The sequence below is a fragment of the Clupea harengus genome, chromosome 3, assembly GCF_900700415.2.
Source record: "Clupea harengus chromosome 3, Ch_v2.0.2, whole genome shotgun sequence".
In the NCBI taxonomy this organism is placed as follows: Eukaryota; Metazoa; Chordata; class Actinopteri; order Clupeiformes; family Clupeidae; genus Clupea; species Clupea harengus.
This window is the reverse complement of record NC_045154.1, coordinates 4,758,142-4,783,222: the sequence shown is the minus strand read 5'-3', so window position 1 is coordinate 4,783,222 and position 25,081 is coordinate 4,758,142. Positions and strand designations below refer to the sequence as shown.

The 25,081-nt window shown below is 41.5% G+C and overlaps 1 protein-coding gene and 1 long non-coding RNA gene across 10 annotated transcripts; one reads left to right on the top strand and one right to left on the bottom strand.

The window, feature by feature from the left end:
* Positions 1–550: 550 nt before the first annotated feature.
* ppp6r3 (protein phosphatase 6, regulatory subunit 3) lies at positions 551–23,041 on the bottom strand. 9 transcript variants are annotated; one of them, XM_042707494.1, is made up of 27 exons: positions 22,884–23,041; positions 18,568–18,744; positions 14,526–14,605; positions 14,083–14,316; positions 13,347–13,533; positions 12,775–12,912; positions 12,324–12,389; positions 12,115–12,227; positions 11,345–11,458; positions 11,104–11,233; positions 10,158–10,310; positions 9,843–10,001; positions 9,675–9,739; positions 8,905–9,020; positions 8,707–8,792; positions 7,771–7,857; positions 7,437–7,534; positions 6,429–6,483; positions 5,728–5,858; positions 5,312–5,427; positions 5,019–5,217; positions 4,515–4,612; positions 3,950–4,142; positions 3,461–3,478; positions 1,418–1,537; positions 1,177–1,263; positions 551–976 (listed from the first exon to the last, which is right to left on the bottom strand). In XM_042707494.1, exons 3-27 carry the CDS (start codon positions 14,570–14,572, stop codon positions 925–927), a joined length of 2,862 nt encoding a protein of 953 aa, XP_042563428.1. In that variant the 5' UTR covers positions 14,573–14,605; positions 18,568–18,744; positions 22,884–23,041; the 3' UTR covers positions 551–924. The 9 variants fall into 9 exon arrangements, with proteins under 9 accessions (XP_042563428.1, XP_042563427.1, XP_031420169.1 ...); XM_042707493.1 differs by lacking the exon at positions 22,884–23,041 and adding an exon at positions 22,603–22,803; XM_031564309.2 differs by lacking the exon at positions 22,884–23,041 and adding an exon at positions 22,603–22,803 and having other exon boundaries at positions 5,019–5,172.
* On the top strand, positions 5,440–5,785 carry LOC122132824. Its single transcript, XR_006152335.1, has 3 exons — positions 5,440–5,552; positions 5,609–5,626; positions 5,663–5,785. It is a non-coding gene; the product is annotated as an uncharacterized LOC122132824 (long non-coding RNA).
* Positions 23,042–25,081: the final 2,040 nt, after the last annotated feature.

The following is a 25,081-nucleotide window of genomic DNA, read 5'->3' as shown; positions in this document are numbered from 1 at the left end:
TGAGACAGGAACAGTTGGAAAAAAGTAAGATCCAATCACCACAAGCCAACAGAAAGTGTTAAACTTGCTAGCTACATGCAACTGGAGAACACCGTCTAAAGTTCTTCCTTCAGGGGGTTTGTACAGTTTAATGTGATCACAGGGGAAAGGGGAGGGGAGGACATGAGTATGGCTCTTAGTAACAGAATATTACAACTAAATTTTCATAATAAATTAAGTTAAAAACTATTCCAAAGTTTGTTCCCCCTATCTTGCTCACGAAAGGATACAAGAAACATTTACAAATAATACCAGTGGCAAAATAAATCTTTTTGAATGTGTAAAAGGATGTTTCCCCTAATAACAGCCTCATGGATAAAACAGACCAACAAAGGTTGCCAATTAACATTTCACTGTATGTGTTGCGTTTACTCCGAATACCAGATTTGTGCAAGAGAGGAAAAAAAGCCCTATTTCAAAAAAAAAAACAAAAAAAAAAATCAAAACAATTTGGCCACACCAATTTCAATTGGTATATTTCAGTAATTCATATTTTGTTTCTGTATACATGTTTTCTTTTTATAAAATATTTTATTCATACAATCATTTTAACTATAGCAACATTTACTATTAACTTTGAGTGGCAAGATAGACAGATCACCTCATAAGAACAATAGTTTATAAATGAATGCGAGAAAAAAAAAAGGAAAAAAAATTAGAGTATGTTTCTCTCCATACAGTTCAAACTCTCTGTACAACTGTCTAATATGAATATTGCTGGTCCTGATCTGGTGAAGGGGGCTTGGGGAGGAGAGGAAGAGGAAGAGGAGAGGTTGATGGCTCCTGCTGCTGCTCAGGCTCCCAGGCTGGCACTGCCCTCTCCTGGCAAACCCCTTCTGGAGAATGCGAGCGTGGGCAGGAGCAGGCAAGCATAGTAGTGCCACATCACACCGGCCCATTCGCTGCTGCGTCTGGTGAGGGCACACACTGCTCAGTTCTGTGGGGTGAGAGAGAGGGAGGGAGAGGAAGGCAGATGAGCACATGAAAAACATGACCGTGTTCCTGTAGATGAACTGGAAGGGCAATGTGTAACGTCTTTCTGCAAGCATTGTTCAATTCATTTAGCCTGTTTGAATCATTCGAAAACTTAAAAACATTTAAGACAACATTCATCTAGTCTCAAACCTGCAGACTTACTTGGCTTCATCCTTGACTGGTGCTTCTTCAAGGGGACCATTGATGGCCTCGCTCTGAGCTTTTGCCTTCTCTTCTACGCAAGTTGCGCTTTGAAGAAGAAGAAGAAAAAACAGGAATGTAAGTGTCATGCATGTATAATATGAGCTGTATGACAAAAGGGAAATTGCATAAAATCAGTCCACTTGATAGCCAACTCCATTAGCTGGAGTGGTTTGTGGCTGGCGTACTAGCGGATGCTTACCCTGGTTTCTGACAGTTGCTAACAGGCTGCGCTGCAGCACAGGTGCTCTTATATTCGCCACTCTCACCTACAACGTACTTGGCGGATGCATCTTCAGAGGTAGGTAAATTCTCTTCCTTACTATAAACAGGAAGGGTCATACATTTAGATGGTGGTACTTCAACACTCTAGCTAACACCCTTCCCTCCCATGGTTTAACCCCCACAAACAAGACATGCAAAAATGGGGACGGACCACATCCAAAGCAAATGGGTGCAAATGAATGGTGTTGAGATGTGTTTGGGGTGTACCAAAATGAGATGCAGGCAGCACAATGTACAGCAAATGGAGAGAAACATAGGGAGATCCATCTCATTATGGTTTATTCAATTTAAAAAGGTCAATTCTTAGCTTGAACACTTAGCCAGGAGAACAAGCTTTGTTTGGTTTAGGCTACGCAGAGACAACAGGATCAGTGGTAGGATCAGTAGACCACATCCCAGCTATCCATCTCTGCCTCACTCTCAAAATAAACAGCTGGCAATTGCACCATCCTCAGATATGGCTACAACTCTTTCTACAAATGGCTTTCATCTGTCGTACACATCGTACCCTAAAGCAGCACAGAAGCAGAATCGCACAGAATTTTAAGATGTACGAGCTGCTGGCCTCAAGTCCAACAAATAGATTTCCTCTATCCCTGAAATCCGAGACTTGACTGTTTGACTTCCCTTTGTTTCCATACAAGCTGCCTTGCTCAAAACCATACTTATAGCAAATAAATGCATGTGGTTCAAGCAGATTAGTGTTAAGTTTTCAGTTTCTAAATGTTGAATTACTTCCATCGTGCCATTTCACCTTATGCTCCTCAGCAGCACAGACTTATTTAGATGTCTTTTTTTTTGCCTGGTTCTGCCCCTCGTGAACTATGACCCTGAAGTTCAGGAGCTACATTTCAGATCTATCCATCAATTAGCCAGCCCTTAAGAATACCCAAGTTCCTCCACAAGTCTGTATTTCTAACTAGTTAACTGCTAATAAACAAGTGCATTTTTGAAAAGCTTTTGACAACTTTCTCCACACACTGTATGATTAAGCCTTTGTATACTTAGAGAGACAAATTGCACAATGCAGTAAGTTTGTGCCGTTATATTCCATTAATTCATGGTGCCGTCAGAGCACGTCTCGAAAGAACTCCGTCCTCCCCCCCAACTCGACTGTTGGTGAAAACAGCTGTGGATTGATGGGATAGCGAGGGTTCATAAGGCAGCATCAGTCCTCATATGTCATCATGCTTAGGGGGGAACCCCACCATGGGGACTCCATGAAGCAGACACAGGAAATGGCACAGACAGAACACTTTCTAATCTGTGTAGCGCACCCTGGATGAACCCGGTGTATGTTCTGATTTAAAAGTCAAATAAAGGGAAGTCGATACGGAGAGAAGAATGTGTGGAGCTTGAGAACTAGAAACGGAATCACTTGTGCATGGACGTATGCTGAGGCAGAGAACACATGCACCACTATCTTCTGTAAACTGCTACTTCAAAACAAGAGCAAGCAATCTGTCAATTTATACAAAGTATCGATAACTTGTAATCTTGGGTTCTGATGATGATTTATTAAGGACCAGCAAAGCCATTCCTGCCTGTTTGGAGACCGAAGACAACTCCAGCACATCATTTTAAGCAGCTGTGACTGCTTACAACAAGCAGCTGGTCTTACTTGGCTTTTTAAAAGGAGTCTATGTCCTCAGGACAAACTACAGACCTAAATCCCTACTACCTGTAGCAGAAATGGTTACAGCTGAAGGCCTACGGCCATTTTGAGTCACTGACAACTCTTAACATGCAAATGGACATGGAGAAAACCATTTAAAACATAAAAATGTTACATAAATGTGTACATAAATATATATAAATGATATGTATATACAATTTATATATATATATGTATAAATAAATCAATTAGTGGCTGAAACTGGGAGTAACAAACAAACGAACAACAGAAAAAACAGACACGTCAGATGTTTTTTGCCCCTCCCCCCCAATTGGCTGTACATACCGATAAGATTTCAACACTCTGAAGCCACGCGCACGCCAAAGAGAAAGAGGAAGCTCATATTGTAAGTGGTGCAAGTTTTCAAAATAATTGGAAAGATAGTGAAGGACAGTTTGTTTTCTCTCTCTCTCTCTTTATTTACAAAAAAAGCGACACACAAACATCTGTAAATGTGGGGGCCTTAAAAACAACAGATGTCATTTGCTACAATGGTAGCTGATTGTACAAAATGCCATCCCCCTTTCAAATGGGGGGATGGGGGGTGTCTCTGCCACCTGGCTGGCTCCCGTTGTGGGGGGTGGGGAATGGGGACGAAGCTCGGACACAGAGACAGGGCAGGTCCACATGCACAGTGAAGTGAATGGCTGTGTTATAGCAGGGAGAGGGGGAATGTTTGGTGACACTGAAGAGAGCGAGAGAAAGAGAAGCGAAAACAGAGAAAAGGGGGACGGTAGGTGTCGTGTTCCCCTAGCGCTCGGCACCGTCACTCACCTCTTGAAAACAGCAGTTTCAGTTTTGGCATCTACAGTAAGGCTGAGCGTCTCCTTCATAGAGCCGTTAGAGACCGTCTCTGTGACACGGTCCCCGGTGGGCTCCTCCTCGGCGTCTGGAGCGGCCGCAGACGCAGGCGCAGACGCAGCTTTGGGCCCAGACTGGACAGCTTCTTCAGGCCACTGCTCTGCCCCTGTGAGCACGAGGAAGGTGCAGAAGAGAGCGTGGGTCTCCCTCTCCTCAAGCGCCTAGTTGTGGCGTGCATTTCATGTGCTTGGGGGTCATTTAGACTGCCCATGGTCTATCTGGTTTCAAAACCAAGAACTGACAACCCCAAATGCTTCACATAGGTCAAATTCACACAAAATGTGTATTTGAAAAGGAATACAGCATTAGCTTATTTATCATCTTACTGTGTTGATTTGCCAACTGGACTCAAAGCTTGGGTGCTTTACTGGATACTCGCTTATCGTATGAACCAGCATACTTAGTGTGTTGATCTAAATGTGGAGGATTAAGTCCTGCTCCTGGCATGACCGCGGACACCTGCAGATTAGTGGCTCACCTTCGGACTGCATGGGTGCGTTCACACCCAGTGGGTCCCCCGTCTCCAGGCTCGTCTCCATGGCCACGGGCGAGCTGCTTCTCAGCGGGTCTTTGGGGCTGAAAGTGTTATTACAGCATTATTTTATAGTTTTGTTTTAGCTCATTTGTTTATATGGTGCACATAAGTCGAAAAGCAAGGTGATTGCAACGCAGGCATCTTAAAGGTTATACATCAGTGAATCTGAAACTATATTGTTTATGTATTAAGGAGAACCATTCGTTATTGAAAATAACAGATCCTCTTCATAATGCGTTCTGTTGTTTAATAATCCAAAATACAGACACTGTTACAATGGATTCATGTTGGGAACGGAGTGTAGCTAATGATTTAGTGACTGGCAAGATGGCCCATTGATGTCACGATTTTAGGGTTTATGAGCTGCTAGCAAAGCCAGTTTCAGTTAAGTATGGGAGCGCATGTTGGTTTTGGTTTCTTGTGGTGTAGTATGACTGGAGCACTAACCTGACTGAGGGAGGGAAGCCAGCGAAGTCAGCCCATCCGCCCGAGTCTCTGTCGGGAGCTGTGGGGGCAGCAGCAGGCGAGCTCCAGCCAGTGGGCTCAGGCATGGCCGCCGTGGGGGACGATTGGGCAGCTCCGGCAACCCCCGCAGAGTTCCCTGTTTCCATGGGAATGTCGTCAAAGTTGGCGGTCCACACGGGACCTGGCGTGACATGGGGGGATACTTACTTAAGTGCTTTTTGTTTCATCCACGACTCGTGCCAGACCGAAGTCTGGTGCAGGGGCTTCTGTCTTACCTGTGTCCACCTCCATCCTGTCGTCTGTCGTGGAGCTGCTGGGCTCAAAGGGGTCGCGCTTCACATCCTCCTCCTCGGAATCTGTGCTCTCCTCACTGTCAGTGCTACCAGAACTCCTACCACAGAAACAACCAAGGTAAGAAGAAGTGGACAAGAAACAAACCTTGCAGAAGGGGTTGGGTTTCTATGGGCGAGTTGGATCAAGGTGAGTACAGAATTGAGGTGTAGATCTGAATGCGGGGTGCAGATCAGAGGTTTGAGGTGTAGATCAGAATTGAGGTACAGATCAGAATTGAGGTGTAGATCAGAATTGAGGTACAGGTCAGAATTGAGGTACAGGTCAGAATTGAGGTATATATCTGAATGCTGGGTGCAGGTCAGAATTGAGGTATAGATCTGAATGCTGGGTGCCGTACCGAGGACGTCGCTGTGCTTCGGGGGCAAAAGTGACATCCTTCTCATCCCAAATGTCCTCCTCATCAGAGCCAGTGTCTTCAAACTGCTGGATCTTTTCCTTACAGCAGGCCTCAAACAGCGCTATATTTGCCTGTGGGGATTGGAGAGGCAGTTAGAAGGAAGAAATCATTATTTAAAAAAAAAAAAAAACACCTAACCTGAAGTGTATATCATGGGAAGGGGAATAAATAAATAAAACAAAAACAACCCAGTCACAAATTGGGATTCCGGACCAAAACTAAACATTGTCACATTGATGAAAAAAATGGATGCACTTATCAATATTAACTAAAGATAATATCTAGCTACGTGTGGGCGCCTTTGATCCCTGTTGGTCACTTCCTCAAAGGCACCAACTCCATTGGCATCACAAGATGTGACTGTTTCTGTTAACTGATGAACATGTATGCCAGAAACAGCCTGCTAAAATAAGTAGCCTGTACAAGTACACCCCTCAGAGATAAAAATGTACATACTTCAGCTTTACTGTGGAGTGTAACTGGAAACTTTATTCCCAGCCCTCTATTTCCTTGTTTACAGTATAGGGAATCATGTCAACTTCATGTAAGATGTGATTGGTTGAGGCTGAAGATACACAAAATAAACTAGCGAGCTAAAAACCAAATTTAGGTTTATACTTAATTTAGGTAAATATACTTACACTTTCATTGGTATTCAAGGAAAAGTTGATGTCTGATATTCTATCGAAGGGAATACTGCAAATGTTAAAAGAGAATAAGAGTTAAGTTAACACCCTCTATAGAAATGAAAGGCCACGGATGAGAATTTTTGTGCACATATTCAGCTGTACCCAACAGGCTACCCTTCCACCCAACAGCACCTGATCTAGTAGTGATCACTGAACCAGGTTACCCAGGGCACAATCGAGAGGCAGGCAAAGGTCAGCGTTATGTCTTAGGCTCCTGCTGGGACTGGTTTTATGGCTAAATGTTGTTTTTCTCAGCCAGTACGTAATGGAACATTAGAGATGAGATCATATGAAATATTCATATCAGTATCGTGGTTTTCTGTATCACTGTATAACTGAAAAATGTTCAAAAGTAATTACACATACAATTTCATCATTTCATATATTCTGATAGGATTCTATTAAACCCCTAATATTCCTTCTTAACAGTAAATACACCTAGAGCCACAAGTTGCAATCAGAGACCAAGCAGGAGCACAAGACACAACAAAAAGCAGAAATGGGAATGATTGAGTGAGTTCACCAGGTGAAAAGGCAGAAATGGGAATGATTGAGTGAGTTCACCAGGTGAAAAGGGACAACCGGTATTTTGGAACCATAAGCAAACGCAGCTTTAAAGCGATCACAGGAAAAGAAAGGTTTGGATTTCTACACCAAAAAGTTCTCAAGATAAGAGCCAGAAATGAGTGATTTGTTGCATGTATAGTTTACAGATTGTGCTGCCCATACCCTCTTAGGAAAGAAAACTGGTGAAGGAGAATAATAGGAAGAACTACAAGACTGTTTCAGGAGCTTTTCTGGAACCACCGGAAACATTAATTCCTGGGGACTTTTAGTAAGCATTCAAATCTGAGCCAAATACAGTCTGTGCTCTGCAATTCTGTTGAGCGCTCATACAAGGAAGGGAGGGAGGGAGAGTGGGAGGATATGGAAAAAGAACCATGTGTGGTCAGTACTCACTCCACGACATCATCCTGATCTGCAAACTCTTCGTCATTGAAGCCAAACTGCTCAATAAAATTGGACGTCATTTGTTGCATCTGATAATCAGAAAAGGCCTGGCAAACCCAGGACCAACGATAATGATATAGTCTTGACACTATGAAGAAGCTTTCATATGTTTATCCATTTTGAGTAGAAACAAATTGATCAGCATGCCATCCATGCACATTCATCAATTACTGTTATAACATGCCGAATTTTTTTTAAAATTTCAACATGACCGTAAGATTATTAAAACAAATATTAAACAGATCAAAATGAAGATTCACAGCTCCTGCAGTTACAGACTTACTTGTTGCAGGGAAGAGTCCTGGTGGAATCCACTGTCCTTAAAATCTACCTCATCGTCGCTGGATGAGTGAATATGGTTTGTGCTAACCTAGAATTTTGAGCAGTGAAAAAGGAAAATCAACTCACAACTGTGCACACACACAACCATATTTATTTGTGGAGTGAGGTCACTGCACCCAATCCTATGTTTACAAACATTGCGGCGCATGAGCGCCAACTGGTGGCAGAAAGCTGGTAGTAACCAGCTAGTAAGAAATTGAAAGTTTCATGTAATCTTACATTTTATTATTTTCAAATGATCTATCCGATGTATTTTAAATAATAACTGTTTACATTAATGATTCTGTGCACCTACAACTAAAAAAATTAAAGGTGACATGTTCAATTCAGGGGAAATCATGCAATTGTATGGGGTAACAGTAGGCTTGTTGGGCTAGCATTAGCAGCTAGGTAGCAGTTTAACTACATACCAACAGATTCCCCGTAATGGTAATAGCATATCTATTTCATCTAAGACTAGAGACTGTCAATAAGGTCATTTGCCTCAAAACTATAGCCAAGACAGTCTGTGTTCTGGCTGATGCATGTATATGACCAACTGTCTTTTTGTGGGAAACCCCATCTTAACATAAATCTCTAAAGTGATTTGTTTGATTATATTTTGTAGTATGTGACTCAATAATTCTGTATAATTTTTGTAGCAAAGTTGTGAGTTTCGCATGCAAGTCTACAGGAGCCATAGACTTTCTGCCACCAGCCCACTGTGTGACTACACAAAGTATTGATCTACACACTCAAGAAAAGGACTACCACTTTATCGGATTTATGTTCCATTTACTGTTATTTGAATATCAAAAATGGTTAATACACCCTTACTGGATGGCACTGCAGACTCAAGTTCATGTCTACATCAATTCATGTGTACGATGGCACTTACCAAGTCTACAGTGTTAATCTTATTTGTGTCTGCTAGTTGGACAGAAGTGAAGGCCTCCCATCTATCTCGGTCCTCCTCTGGAAACTCTGGAGGTGATGGGGAGAGGGACACATGAGCAAGGCAAAAGCTAACCTAGGCAAAGGTTAGGCTAACCTATCATTATAGGTTATTATACAGACACCATAATGGACGCCTCACCTGAGATGAGCTGCTGGATCTGAGCCCCATTGGGGCCCTTGTCACCGTTGTGCACAATAGAGTTGGCTATTCTGGTTAGGTGGCCCATATAGCCTCTTCGACGTCCACCCTCGGCCCTGAAGAACAGGGTAGGAAACAGAGGCTCTCCATCTCTTCAAAATAAACCAGTTAGACGTTTCACCCCTTTCAGCATCAGTTTATGTGAGAGTAAGCGGCGAGCGCTTTTATACTGAGGAATGTTGCGTCAGAGAGAGCAAGAATAAGCATCCACTCTGAAGGAGGATGGTTCTGATCAGTAACCCCCACAAACCTCTTCTGAATCATCCAACGCAACAAAAGCTCTGGGAATCTGAGCTATGCTCTCCAATTGTGTAATTTATAATCTCATAAACCCATATAATCTTATAAACTCCAATACTTAAGAGTCTAAAATTACAATGCATTTTCAGACAACTCTAACTTGGGTGTCTAGCAATAAGCGGTGCTCAGGCATTTCACCTGAATATTTGTAAATTCTGCGGCCTCTCCAGCTTGGTTCATGAAGACGTACACTTCCATATTTGATCTCACAGAAATAAAAACATATAGTCAAGTGTTTTGACTATACACTATATTTCTGTGCCATTTACCACTACAGAATTGCATGCACTTGTGTTGCTGGTAAGTGGTCTTACCTAACGGACCTGTCCTTGACCTGACACAGACCACTTGCTATCTGGGAAGGTTTTAGTTTAGTTTTTTTTTCATTACTGAAGCTCAATTGCACTTACTGTTCCTTGTCATTAGAGCCCCATGCATCCAAGATTCTCTGTAGTAACTGGCACTTCTGAAAGAGCTGGAGAAGGGAAGACCAAAATCAGATGTTTGGATTGAAAAATACTGAAAAATATGTGACTGAGTAGCAAGACAAAGATGTACAGGAAAGAAATTCTTCTCACATGTTTGATGAGGTGGTTTTCCCTGACGGGCTCTTGGTCTTGCTCTCTGTTAATCTCAGGAGTTTCACTTTGGGCAGGAGGCATTGCTAAGATCATCGCAGTGCAGATTTCTACTTGTATGTGCAAGAAGTTATTCCATATGTATTTAAAGTACATATCCTGTAGAAATAAAAAGACAACCTATTGATAAACATGTATTTGAACGCCACTTTCTTCTAACAACAATGAAGGATGTAAAGCTGGAAATAACTGGAGCATTTGAATCCATCCTCACAATGATCAACTGTGAGATTTGACACCCAATGTCCTACTTACAAGTATGACTCCTAGAGTGTTGAGGTTGATCAGCTCCGTGTTTATGATATGCGTGTTGGTCTGCAAGAGGCTGGCCACCAGTCGCACCACATTGAGGCGAGTGTTGCCAACCGGAGGGTCCAGGACTCCCCAAGTGGTTTTCATGACAGTTTTCTGAAGTAACAAGACAGTGACCATTCACATCAGGGTTACTTTCATGACAAGACGGTGACCATTCACATCAGGGTTACTTTCATGACAAGACGGTGACCATTCACATCAGGGTTACTTTCATGACAAGACGGTGACCATTCACATCAGGGTTACTTTCATGACACGGTTGGTGAACTCTCTAGGCAGGTAAGCAGTCTACATCATGCTGCTGTGCTGGTCAATTAGATTCAAGAGTAGGTGGGTGTCCATCATGGTGATGGCGCAAGACCTATGATTTCACACACTATTTATACTCCCATCAGAACTGATATCAGACGTATGTTCTAAGAATTCAATCTGACTGAAATAGCATTTACACTACCAACAGGGACTGGGAATTGAACTGCTCTGTCAATATGTCTTGAGAACCCAGTCGTAAAACAACTTCTGGCAAGCTACTGAGCAATTTGAATTAGAATTCATTCATCTCATGAAATGTTACTGCTACTGTTAATGCTACTCATTTCCTGACAATTTGGTGACTCATTTTTTTCTAGTAAGCCCCATGCTGCACGCTGAACTACTAAAAATGTTTATGCTCTTCGTGTAAAATATGGTAAAGAACAAAACGCAGTTCCCTATGCAGTTAAGCTTGTGGCGGCTTATTTTATCCATTCATTGGTAAATGTTTTAAGGAAGATTGCTCTAGAGTGGACTGTACATAAAGTCTGCAACGACCCTGACATTGAGCATTCAAAGACTGCGCTCCTGCCCTTTTGTTTCTTCTTTCCGAGTGAAAGAAATAAGCATTCACCTTGGGAGGGTCCAGGAGCAGCTGGTGGAAGTCTTTCAGTCGAGGCTTGACAGCCTCCAGGATGCTCTGGTTGACTGAGAAGGAGGGGTGGTTCATGCCAGGAGGACAGATCTCTAGGTGGCCCTCAAAGCTACATGTGAGAAGACAACAGAACCAACAAGGAGCACCCAGTGAGCCAATCAGCACTACAGCTTCAGCCAGGGATAGCATCATTATGAAAGACAACATTTGAGGCCCTTACGCAGGTCTCCGTGTTTCAAAGAGTGTTAGCAGAATCTGGATGACGCTGACAATGGCCGACTCGTTCTTCTCCTTATCAAAGATGTTGGACAGCAGCTGATCCAATGTCTCCTGCCTACAAGAATTACAAATTTGTCAGAAAAATGGTTTCATTTATTACTAGCACAGATCACAGCCATAAACGCAATGGTAGTGAACAGTTTCCTACTTGTGTGCTAGATCAATTCCACTCAAACCAAAGAGGTTTGAAACCCTGTTGCTGTGCCAAATATAGAATGTGGTGGAAAACATTTCGCAAGCTGTGGCACAGCAAGTGATTTACTGCTGATGGTCAAAACAACAACTACTTTGACAACAATTCAAAATAAAAGAGTATTGGATTAAGTTCATCCTTATATGGTAGTATATACACTTCTATTTACACAAACACATCAACGTGTCAGTCTTGTGATCTATGTTTAGACAGCTGCTGAAGTTATAGGATATACTGATGAGGGCAACGCCCCAAGAATGCAGCCACGTTGGTCCTTACAGTATACAGTGGGTGAGGTGGCATGAGCTGGTACTATTTCTACGTACTCCCTAAAGGGTACTCCAGAGTTCTACTTCACCACCCTAACTTAGTAGGGAGTACTCAGGACGAGATGTCATCACATGAATCTACACATACTAGATAAAAATAACACAATCTAAGGCCTGCAAAACGGTGGATGCAGTCTTCCAGCTCTTGTTCAATGCCATTACGATGTCAAATAAGTGAGACAATCCTACTTTTCCAGTGTGGCCAGCAAAGGGTCCGGCTCTGAGCAGCCCTGCACCTGGAACATCTGATCTCTGCTGAGCCGGATGATCTCACACAGAGACTGAGACGCGTTTGAGTGCCTCTGTGTGGACACAAGAGACAGGTGTCAGACAAACAGGGAGAAACAGCAAGAACTGGAAATGCATGAGGAAGGGTGTAAAGCAGGGCCGATCCTCACATCTTCATCCTGAGATGGCTGTACCATGTCCACCAGACGCTGGATGACTTTCTCCTCATTAAGCCACTAAAGGGAGGGAGAACACATCATGAGAGAGATAAGTGAGGACCTACAAATAGAACACTCATAGCAAGGCACCACTGCAGTCTTTCTGTTGTCTATTTTAGTTTTGCACCACAACTACAGTCTCACAAAGAAAAGTACCAAAACTCATGAAAGTGATAAACAAACAGGGAAGCAAACTCAAGGGAATGAAAAAGGTGACAAAGATGCAAACTCTCTAGGGTGGTCCGGGGGGTGTGGTGGGACATTTGAAACGTCAGCTTTAAAATGTAGATTTACATATAGCATGAGAATATAGCCTTGCTACTTGGCCCCCCAAGTATACATTTTACACCAACCAATTGCACCAACTCCAATATGCTTTCATGGGCGAAAAAGAAGCACTCACATTTAAAACATCTTGTCTAAGCTGCTGGGGCTCAATGCAGGTAAGCATCCTCAGCAGCAGGTCCATGATGGCGGAGGTGCCTATGTGTTTGATCATGAGATCCACAAAGTCCTCCCTCTTTCGAAGAAACTCCACAATCTAACAGACACAAACAGAAAAAAGGTAAATGGGAGGTGAGGGAGAGGTTGAGAACAAGTACTATGAAGAAATGGAGTTGGAAAGCATCTGAAAAAGGAGACATAACATAAACATTGACCCTTTTGAAATTCAGGCATTATGCAAAAAAACAGGCTAACAATATTGTGTTGTCTTAAGGACATTGCAAATAATGTACTGTACTGTTAAATAAAACATACATTACCACTATATAACTATTTATGCATTACACCACAATGCATACTGGCAATGACTGACAAACAAACCTTTGATTTCCCTGGACAAATACATTAGCCAGGTGAGATTTAAGGAAGTATCTAGTGTTTGCATATACATTAACTGATGCCAATGTGGACTTGCTGCGTCATGATTCCATAAAACATTTATTTGCCTCAACTTGACACCGAATGAGTTACCTGCTCGGGCTTGCGGCCAATAAGAATGCTGAGGACCTTGCTGAAGAAACTGGCCAGTAACGGATTGAGGGGGGACTCATTCTGTAGGAAGCCATAGAGCTTCATCAACAGCCCCTCATCTTCTCCCAGGCGGTCATTGATCTGCCCAACGTCAGACGTCAGCAACTCACAAGATATGTTGGGGTACCTGAGAGAAATTTAGCACATGGTCATTACAATGGCATGTGACGGCTTTAGATTCAGTTCCTATGAAAAGCTTTGAAAAGATTTGAGCAAGAGAGTGATATCTGGTATGCCATGTTGCATTATTTGGAATAGTGGAGTTTGAGCACAAAAGCTGAATGTGACCATGCTCCAGGACCAGCCTCAGGCGGATGGGTCCCCTCTTTTGAGGTGGGTTCTACAAGGCTTTTTATCCCTGTTTAAAGGGGGTACTTCACTTGCTACTGACGGCTGTGTGCTTGCTCTAGGGTCCTGTAACGTGCCTTAAGACATTGATTATGGCACCAATCAAACCCAACTGTTGGCCATTGTCTTGGTGCTATCTGTGTCACAGCCAGGTGTATATGGCCAGTGTCTTTTACAGAGATGGCACACAGTTATTAGATCACCCACACAGATATTAAGTGTTGCCTTATTGCAGAGTTTAAGACAATGAGCAGAGGCAGGATGCCTTGTGCAGGTGAGAAGTATAGTTCTACCAGAGTAAAGAAATGAAGAACGTATATGGTCTTACTTGTATTTAATCTTTTCCTCCACATCATCACTGGGTTCCTGGGTAATGTAAATCACCAGGTCCTCCATGCATTGTGGGCGCAACAAGAACTCCACAAGTTTATGGTTCTGGGCCTTGCATTCCTGGAGGACATCTTCCTCATCCATAACCTCCACCAGGGTTACATCCTCCTTCTCAAGGAGCGTGTCAATGTGGGACGTTGTGTGCAGATCAAACTTCCAAAACATGGTGCCACTGAAAAGAGAAACAAACAAGACACATTTCACAAGTAAAAAAAGAGTACTGAGGGAGAGCAAGACATTTTAGAAGTAAGAAATGTCACCAGTCTCACTCATGTGTATGAAAATGACAGGTACTTTTCATGGGTCCAGGAAAAACAATTTGCCAGCAGAACTGGATAGTAGGGATGGGCATTTTAAGCAAAAACACTCTTCGATACTCACTGGGAACTTGACCATTCTTCGAAGTTCCCTCTCAAATCACTGTGCATAGTTGGGGTAGACTTATGATATGCTATCTTTACCTGGCAGAGTTTGGACAATAATAATAATAACGTTTATTATTGTGAAATGGGGTGATGACCAAGTAGGCTAACCTTTCTAGGCTAAACATTCTACTCTCCCAAGTTAACATTGACATGTATGGGGAGCTTCCTCGTGAAGGCCTAGATTGAATTTGCAGACATATGCTTAAGATTACATTCTGTCTTTTTAATAATCAACAAAGATCACATTGTTAAAATATACGTATAATTTCTTTATAACACACCACATAATAACCTAACGAACTGGTCTGCTACAGTTTCCCTTCTGTCAAATCAGCGTTCACTGTCCATAGATGGCCCATGACGAATAGAATTCCAGTTTTAAATTGCGTCGAAAGACAAGGTTAACCAAAGGTTAAAAGATACCATTGTATTCTCATATGTACAGCCACACACATCCTGATGCATTACCTAGAATAGGGATAGCATTTTGGCCTACCTACTCTGAGATTATAAAACATCTACAGTACGTTTCTTAACCTGGCATGCTTTCTTTGACGAATTGTATCACGAATTAGCATTTCAGGTACATTCAGGGATATGCTAGCTCAATAACTGAAATGAAATGTCTGAGCCCCTCCAAAATGACCATTTGAAAGCATTAGGCTTCCAACATAAACATAAAACACAATTCGCTCTTGAAGGTAAGTATAAGTAATGACTCAGAAGACTGGCGTACTGAAGCCCCTAGAGGCTAAATGTAAGGGACCTTTCCTGGTGCTACTGGCAAACCCCACAGCAGGGTTTGTGGACACTGGAAAATGAACATTGGACAAAAGCGTCTGCTAAATGACTAAATGTAAATGTAAATGTGAACATCCAAATGGTATCAGCTCTGTCAGACCAAAGGATTGCTTGACCAACATGTTGGCTAAGTGTTAAAAGGTTTACACTAATCTACTGACTCGATGTGTATGAAGGTCTGATATGGCCATGTGTCTGATTCTATGTGTGCATCCCATGCTTGGTCTGTGTCCGGTTCTGTATTTATTGTTATGTGTACCATATGCCCAACGAGTCTGTTTACTAAGGTGCCCTTTTCTGCCAGTTGCCTGTACTACGTATACGGTCACTTGTTTCTTATCTCTCTCTCTGTCAGATCCAGTCCGGTTGTGAATACACCCAGGCTGATGCCCCATCATCTGAATCCCGAGAGCACAACACATACGGCCCTGCCATCAACCTCCTGACCTTTCCTTCCATCATCTACATTTCAAAATCGGATAATGACATGTCGGCCGATATTCATATTTTTACAGAAACAAAGATTTTCCCCAACATTTACCATAGTGATAAAATAGTTCTGATCCAAGGTATGACATAATGTTGTTGTTGTTTCTAGTAGCCTAAACAAAGGCTCATCTTTATAGATGAATTACAGAAACTAATTATAGAAGTACAGGCACAGCTTTTTTGTTGTTGCTTGGTTGTAACGTCACACCTAAATCTGTCACAATGACTACTTGCAAAGCATTCGCGTATCCAGTTTATCCCTTTCTAGTCTATACAAGCTACAACAAAACATTTTTCAACAACCATGGCACCTTTAAAAAAAAAAAAAGAAAAGTACACTATGCGGTTAGTCAACAACGCGGAATTAACTCGAATGAAGGGAGTGGGCATGTGGCGTCTGCATCACACAAGGAGCTGATTCAGAGATTCATATTTGTTTAGTAAGAATTTAGTTTAATATTTGTTGAGTAAGAAATTCTCCAACTGGAGGAGGAACTTGTCCAAGCCTGCTGAAGTTGGACAAGACAAGTCTTATCAACAGCAGCAGACAGTACTACTCCAGCCAAGTGAATTACTTACAGTTTTTCTAGGTTGCTAAGACAGCATGTCAACTACAGTAGGCTTGGACCCGATGGTTTTCCAGTTGGAGGCAGCGTGAACCACCTAAACTGGCTACCAACAACTGAGAATCACAAGTTTGTTAAGCAGTCAGAATTGCTCTGTCAACCATTCGATAACGTTATCTTCCAACGACAAACCATCCCATTAGGCCATCCTTAAAATTATATTGGTTTCAAATTAGGTTAATCAATCAATAATTAATCAATTTTTTTCACATGCCAATTAACTTTGTGTTGCAACCGAGCATGGCAAAAAATGCATAAGTATACATTTCATGTGAAACTGATCTCCATACCATGAAGACACAGATCAGACTGTTGTATTTTTTTAGTCGTCAGCGGAGATTCGTAGCTTAGGAAATAAGTGTGTTGCCATGTGGCTTCTGGTGGACAAACTACGCAATGACAACACTGGTAATATAGGGGAAGGATTGATCTTTAGCTTTCCGTTTCTTTTTTGATCATTAAATCGGCTGTTATAAAAGCAGCTACGGATTTTATTATGCAATTAGCGCATATCGGCAGAACATCATATCAGTTGGGCTCTTAATGTTACATGGCAATTCATCTCACTGGAGAAGTCCGACTGTAATCGGATAGGAACGTTCTGTAATGTTGTTGACATGAGTTCAACAGCCAAACAAATTACACCCCTCCCCCGTTTGTGGTCCTGAAGCAATGTGCTGGTGCTGATTGGCTGGGAGTGTATGGCTCGTTCCGAGCCACTTCATTCGTTTCCCATTTACAGAACCAGGACTGAGTATGAACGGCAGGTTTTTTTTTGGAGTGCACACATAGTCCTGGCCCAGTTGTCACATGGAGCTTAGGTCAGAGTTTGAGAATGTGAATGGCTAAAATCTATAGCAGTTAATAAACCAATGTTTTATATTGTTTTCAACCACAACTTAAAAACGCAGCTTTGTGGTTTGAAAACCACGTTCCGTAATTATAATTTTTTTTTACTAGGTTTAATGTTATCCAGAGCAAGTCAATCATAAATGCAATCACCTGGTTCTTAGCTCAGGACTCAAAGGTCTTAAGTCAGGTGCAGTTCACAAGGGATCACAAGGAACGTGCCTGAAATCTATATTCCTAACCACAGGGTGACAGACGGCCGTCATAGATGGTGCTCTGGTCTGCATTAAGGGTGTTTTAGTACCACCTCACAATACGGCTTCCAGGATGCCGTTTCATGTTAAGACGCTTGCTCATGCACGCTCTGACATCAACAAATCTAAATTCATAATTCACTGACAAATTGCAAAGTCAACAAACGATTAAGTAGTTTTAAGAATCGACATGGAATCAAATGGTTCATCATTAGCTGACATTTTCACATCCTCAAACTTGGCAAGCCAACAAACAGTAGAAGCAATATAACATTTGATTATTTATGCCATTTAAAACCTAACAGCCAACTGACAGCAATCTTGCAAAAAAAATATGAGCACTGCACACTCAAATGACTCAGTAATCAGTGTCTACTTTACTGTGCTACTAAGTCATTCTGATAATGTGCTGATTCACACAAAGACCAACATCTGAATAAGAAAACATTTTTTTAAAAAATGTTTTAATTGCAGCACTGATATTTTTGAACATGGGTAAAATCAGGAAACCCATAAGTTAGGATTCATTCACATGCAAGTAAAAACCTCAGCTACCTCAAATCTTACTTCTGCTTCCAAACAAACTATATTGCTTCTGTCCAGTAGGGGGTTCTATATAGAACTAAATGGGTTCCTGAATCAAATATTACACAATGATCCCACACAGTCCACAAAACTACCTACGACTACCTGCTTACATAGAAATAAATGTCAATAAATTGACAGAGCAGGAATTTTAAAACTTACTCTGGTCTACTAAACATTTAATTAAATGAAGAAAGATAATGACACATTCAGCAACCCCCAAAGAGACTCATACACTGAATTTGTACCAACCTACAAGCATAAACAGAGCTTTTTTTAACCTTATTTTTAAATATTGCTTCCTTAGCACCCCTTGAGAACACCCAAATCAGGGACTTTACAGTAAACCCAGAAGGCGTTTACAATCTTGAATGCTTTTGTTTATGGTACATACCTGAACGAAGCAGCGCCCCGAAGGTAAAAATTCTGATTAAAAATAAAATAATTCTTGTGCTCTTTGGGACTTCTGGCCCATTACAGGCACCACGGTCAGCAGAGACGAGAGATCCTTAAGAACAGGACACATGCAGCAGAAATATACCTCTTCCACAGCCCAACAATTAACACACACCTGAAACACAGTGAAGAGAGAAAGTACATTTTAGTTCCCACACATACATATCGAGCAGCATTCAGTGGAGAGAATGAACATTCCAATAACTCTACTCTTCCGTGTATGATGGTTTACTGTTAATGTCAAACTTTAGCGTTCGCTGATCCATGCTAGCGTTAGACTTTCATTTATGCATTTAAAAAAAATTACAATCGCTAAGTCAAACACTCCCCCACCATCATGGTTCGGATATCGCCACATTACAGACACAATTTAATAGATGCAAAACTATTTGCCATAATATGAATAATATATAGCTAATATAAAAAAATTACACAAGTAATATCAAATCAAATGATGGCAGATCTGGATAGCCCTGAGAAAAACATCATATAGCATGTATGGCTATCTCTTACAATGACCAAGATAAGTAGATAAGATACTGAAATTATGCCGAAAATATCCAAGGCTTGTAAGATTAAACAATACCCGTTTGACTTAGGCTATCCTCCACACATTTTGTGTCTAGCTTGAAATCAACTGAATTCCACTCATGGTCCATCGATTGGAACCTCCCTACAGATCCTTTATGATATTATTAAGGGTACTGCTTATTGGTACGTGCAAGAGTTGCATGAAATTCCGAAATTTGCACGAAGGCCCCATTTTGGAAATGTCTGGTCAGGTAAAGAGAATGCACTCACATCTGATGAGGCACGTATACCTAACGAGACAAATACAAACAGTTCAACAAAACTGCTTACACAGTTCATTCAACTCTCACTGCGCATTCATGGAGCCATAAGTTCCTTGTCAGCTCCAGAGAAATAGCAATGGCCAAACCTGCATTAATACTAAGGACATAATATGTGTGTGTAAGTCTGGAGTTTCTTCTCCTGTGCAAACTGGCCACATTCCATGGAATAATTACGTCACAGGAAAATACTTCAGAGCGTTGCCTTCACAACACTTGTTTTGTAAACATCAGAAGGCAACAAGTTATTCTATTATACTTATAAAAGGTATGATGTTCAATTTATATATTTGTCCTACAGACATGCCTACACACAAAGCAGACTGTTTTTCTTTTTTAAACTGCTGAGGTTTGTTATAACCCAAATGGAGAAGTTGAACCAGGCATGGCTTACCCTTCAACATCCAACCCTACTCTGTAGGCTTACTGCCAATAACGAAATTAATTGCAAAATCAAAACTAACCAACATGTGAGGGTGTATGATGGATTTTGTTACTTTTTCAGAATAAGAGCATGCTTTTAAGAATATTTTGGTAAACAAGCAAAAAAAAAAAAAAAAAATACTACAGGCATGGCACGCGGCAGTCCTACTGAAATATGGGGACTATAGAAGGAAAGTCCATCACTGGGTGTACACAAGTGAAGCCAAACATTGTGGAAAACAAATATTCTGCATCTTTAACATTCAGAACAGCAGCAGTTCCAAGCTGGCTAGTCTATATAATACCAGGCCAAAAGACATCCAATTAGCTTTCCAGTTTGGAAAAAAAAAAGTCTACGAAAGCATGGACAGGGTTAAAGGCTGTGTGTGTGTCAGTCTGGAGCCACAGCCATCTTGACAGATCATGAATGACGAAAGAAAGAAAGCTTATTAATAGACTAAGAGATGGGGGTTGGGCTGAAGGAGCATTGACCTCTTTCCAGACCCTTCAAATTAGAAGATGAGTTGCCAAGCCTTTTCACTGTTAAAGTGTCAAAACGGCAAAATACAAGAGAACACCAAAGAGATTTTTGTTTTGCTGTGCAGTGAAAGAGCTGCAACAGTAGGTTAGATGAATACATACTAACACAGTCCAAACTAAATCACCCATAGTAAAATACAAGTACCAAAGATAGCCCATATATAAGAATGGAGGCTCCACAGTTCAAAGTCCTAAGAGGAAGACAGAAACCCAGCCTGCTTCAGGCCAGATACCTGTAACGGTAAGAGCAGCGGAAGCAAAGTTACAGCTCTACCTCAGCAACAGCATAAGCCTCCAAGACGACGAGAGCACTTAGGCTTAATTGCACTACTCAATACAGTCTTCAGACCATCTGTTACCGTGCACAATCCCGATAACTGTGAAAATCTGTCAACTTCTAATTAGCGAACACTAAAACACGAGATTGTTGTAAGAACACCCACACATGTAAACATTAGTTCGACCGCGAGTCAATATACTGTATATGCTGTTAATGTCCGACGCTTGTAATATCTGTGCACCCATTGATTCACACTTTATCGTTTGTATTTTAAAACGACAAGTTAATATTTCAACCCCTGATAATAATTACCTACTTCTATGGTTATCCCTTAAATTACACAAGTCTTAACGAAATCCCCAAGATCGCGTGACTTGCCCACACTAGCTAGTGACACACCATTGCCAAGCCGATTCATTATTACCGAAACAGTAAAAGCTCAACTACTTACGTTGCATTCATAACTGAGACAACACAAACGAAACTGTTCCGTGAAGCGGGTAGACAGCGAAAAGCTTATAGGCTAACGAGTCTACACAATTGGCTAATTGTATGACTGGCAACGTTAGCTACCTAATAGCATCAACATGTTCGAAAACATCTGAATAGTGGACGCAAAATAGCGTTGCGAGCTAGACTAAGAACGCTAACTCTGCTTGAACTACAGGGTGCCATTATTACAGCACCCTCTTACTTGCTCACGATAACAATCTCCAGCAGTTAACCGTTAGGTGTAAAATAGTCAAACGCCTGGCCACCTCGCTCTCGACAAAACAAGCCGGTTTTGCTGAATGTGGCCTGACCGGTGTTAACCATCCGTAGCTAGCCAACTAACATTTACCGAATTCCGAATATCAAAGGGCAACCACTGATGTCATCTAACAAACCTAGACACGTTTTCTACAGTAGCTAGTAAGCTAGACAACATTTTCTGTTGTTAGCTGGTAAGCTTGCTAAGCATTTTTGAAAGTTAACCTGAAAGCTACTTAAGTAGGAAGTGACGATAACCTAAGCACTGAACGCTAACGTAAGCTATCGCTAACTGTGTTCTGGGAACCACAGCGATCGATGTTGACAACATATCCTAGGTCCACTTTGCTAGCTATCTATGTAACGTTGGCCAGTTTAACAAAAATAGACAACGATTATTCCCAGAAAGCTTAGAGGTAATCTTAACTTTATATGCTAACTAAACTGGCTAACAGTTATGGCATATTAAAAAGATATGGAATCTCACAGTGATCTCAAGTTCACATCACAAGCTCGAGTCGGCATTTAGTAGCTAGCTATCTATGACAGCTAACTAACCACTGACGTTAATGTTAACATATTTTCACATCGACCATCCAAGTCAACCGGAGCTATGAATTTGGAAAACTACTTAATCAAAACGTATTATTTATTTAACCCTTCTTCCAGACAGTTACATAATCATAAATACATGGCATATTACAGTCATTATCAACTGATTTTAGCCGAGCAACCGCCTTAAACATCTGTAGGGATTGCTAACGTTATGTTGTCCATCTGGAGGCTAGCTGCTAGCGATAGCAACCTAAGGATCACTAACCATTATAGCTAGCAGGAGGTTTCGGTAAAAAAAAAACACAGGCTGCATACAAACATCCGGGAGTTTCATCTCCGGAAACATTGGCCAACGATACACAGTGGGACAAAATTATGTTGAAATCGTCCCTATATGACGATGCGATGTCTTTTCTCCGCATACAAATTCGTAATGTCTAGCTCATACTAGCTGGATAGCTAAAACCAGATAAAAAGTAACATCCTTTAGCTGACCAAGTAGCGTGCTAGTTAGCTACATAGCTAACGTTCCTCTCGTCGTCAATGAGAACTACATGGGCAGGAATGTACGTACCGTTTAAGAGCGGTTTAAGGCGAGTCCCCGACATGAAGCTAGACAACCTCTTAAATAAAAATGTTACCGAAATTAAAACGCGATCACCTCGCGAATTCAGTGAACACAATAACCTGTTTACAACTGATTCTGACAGGCGCGAAAAGGTAGACCATCAGAGGACACTTTTCAAGATGGCGGTTATATCAACTTCTACTGCCCCTTCCCCCACTAGAACTAGCATAGATGTCAATCAAACTGATCATTGGATACTTATTGGTTTACGTATAGATCAATCATACCAAAATCTCCTTGTGACTGCATCCTGATTTGTAATCTTATCTGTCAGTTACAACAGGAGGAGCCCATCGATCTCCTACTTGTACTAAATGTCAGCGTTTTCTCTATGCGTTTTCGAAACTACATAGTACTAACTCGCCATTTTGGAACGAGAGAGTGGTAGAATCCACCGAATGCACTAAAACACACCCACATCTAGGCCTCTGTCTGGAATTGGAAACTGTTGACCGATTGGACCAGGGAAATTTCGGTCACGCCCAATGACAGCATCGCTATCACCACCAAACTGCCGGGTGATAAGTGTCGTGTGTAAGCCTACAAATGATCAAGCTATTTTGGGCATTGGGCCCTGGACCGCCGCTACTTAACAAATATCATAACAGGATAAGATAAGTGGGCACGAGAATGATTTGATATTAAAGAAAATAAGATAATCTGAAAATAGTAGCCAGGCGTTCTGAGATGATTTTGGATTTGATTCCCTGAAATACAAAGATAAAATCATAAAACATACAAAATAGGCTATACAATTAAATAAAATACATGTGATTGACTGCTCCTTGGTAGGATGAATCAAAATGGACAGGCTACAGCAAGTTAAAAATACCTAATTTTATTGGCTTGAATCATCACACTGCAGTGGATAGTGAGGACAGCTGAGAAGATCATCAGTCTCTTCCCTCCATGACAGACATTTACACCACACAATGCAAAGACATCAGCATTGTGGATGACTCCACACACCCCTCACACAAACACTTCACCCTCCTGCCGTCTCGCAAAAGGTATCGAAGCCTTCGTGCCCTCAGTGTCAGACTGTAACAGTTTCTTCCCACAAGCCGTCAGTCTCCTCAATACCTAGTGACTGGACTGACATCCCTTTCCCCACACACACTCTCTAACCAACTGAATATCATCCTTCGCAATTTTCTGCACATTTCTTTCTTAACTGCTGCTAAAAGGCCGTATTAGGAAGTGGTGAGCAGAGTGCATGGAAGTTTATCCGCGCAAAACTGTGTAGGCCAATGGGCAGCACTGCACTGTCCTTCACTGTGCCTGTTGTTCTGTTTTAGTCATTTTGTCTCACGCTGTTTGTATTTGTTTGCACACATGCACTTTATGCAGTCTTGTGTAGGTCTGTGTCGTCTTAGTTCTGTGTAGTCTCTTATAGCTCTGTGTGGTTCTATGTAGGACCATGGTCCTGCAAGAACATTGTTTCGTACACTGTATTAGCTGCATATGGTTGAAATGTCAACAAAGCCAGTCTACAGTCCACAGTCATTTGAGTTTGTCCAGTTTAAAGTATTTATTCAAGAAATGGTTAAATGAATGATGAGGATAATGGATCAAACAGTAGGCCTAGCCTATTGATTAGGCTACCTTTATTCTTAACTCTAATCAATATTCAGTAATTTCACGGTTTCTGCGAGTTTTGGATTTAACATGGCACATCTGGACTAGAACGGCTACATACTGACATACTAGGGAATTTTCATGCAAAGTTTGATAGACCTACAACCTGCGCTCTCAGGTGTGAAATCTTACATAGGTCTTAATTTTTCTCTACAGGCCTTTTAACCTACAGTGGTGCTTAGAAATTTCTTAAAATCTGCATAAATATGACCTAAAATGTGATCAGCGCATTTAATGTAAGTCATTGAAATTGATGAAAAGTAGCAATAATATTCACAAAAAGTGTATTTATTCCTTTATTTTGCAAATTAATTGACATTAAATGACCGTAGTGTGAAAAAGTACATGTAATCCTCCCTTCAATAACTGGTGTGAACTCCTTTAGCAACAGTGACTACTATTAAACATTTCTACGAGTTGTTGATCAGTCTCGCTCAACTCGTGAGGAATTGTGACCCATTCCTCCAAAAATAAGAACTTCAGCTTGCATGACCAACCTACACCAACCTGCTTTCACATTCCTATTGAATTCCAGACATTGTCCAAAGTCCAGGCTTTGACTTAGCCATTTCAAAATACAAAATCTCCTCTGCCTTAACCATTCGTTGGTAAACTAACTTCTGTGGTTAGAATTTTCTTTCTAAAAGATTCAACCTCTGTTGAGCTTCACTTCACGAATGGATACCCTGACATTCTGCTGCAGTGATTTCCTGGCCCAATGTAGAATCCATAGTTCTGTCAGTGGTAACATGCTGTTTTGGTCCTGAGGCAGCACTTCAGTTCCAAA

Coding starts and splice junctions, on each gene's coding strand:
- ppp6r3 (XM_042707494.1), bottom strand. CDS start 14,572: ATGCACAGTGATTTGAGAGGGAACTTCGAAGAATGGTCAAGTTCCCA. Junction 11,234..11,344: donor TTTGAAACACGGAGACCTGC/GTAAGGGCCTCA, acceptor TCTCACATGTAG/CTTTGAGGGCCACCTAGAGA. Junction 977..1,176: donor CCAGTCAAGGATGAAGCCAA/GTAAGTCTGCAG, acceptor CTCACCCCACAG/AACTGAGCAGTGTGTGCCCT.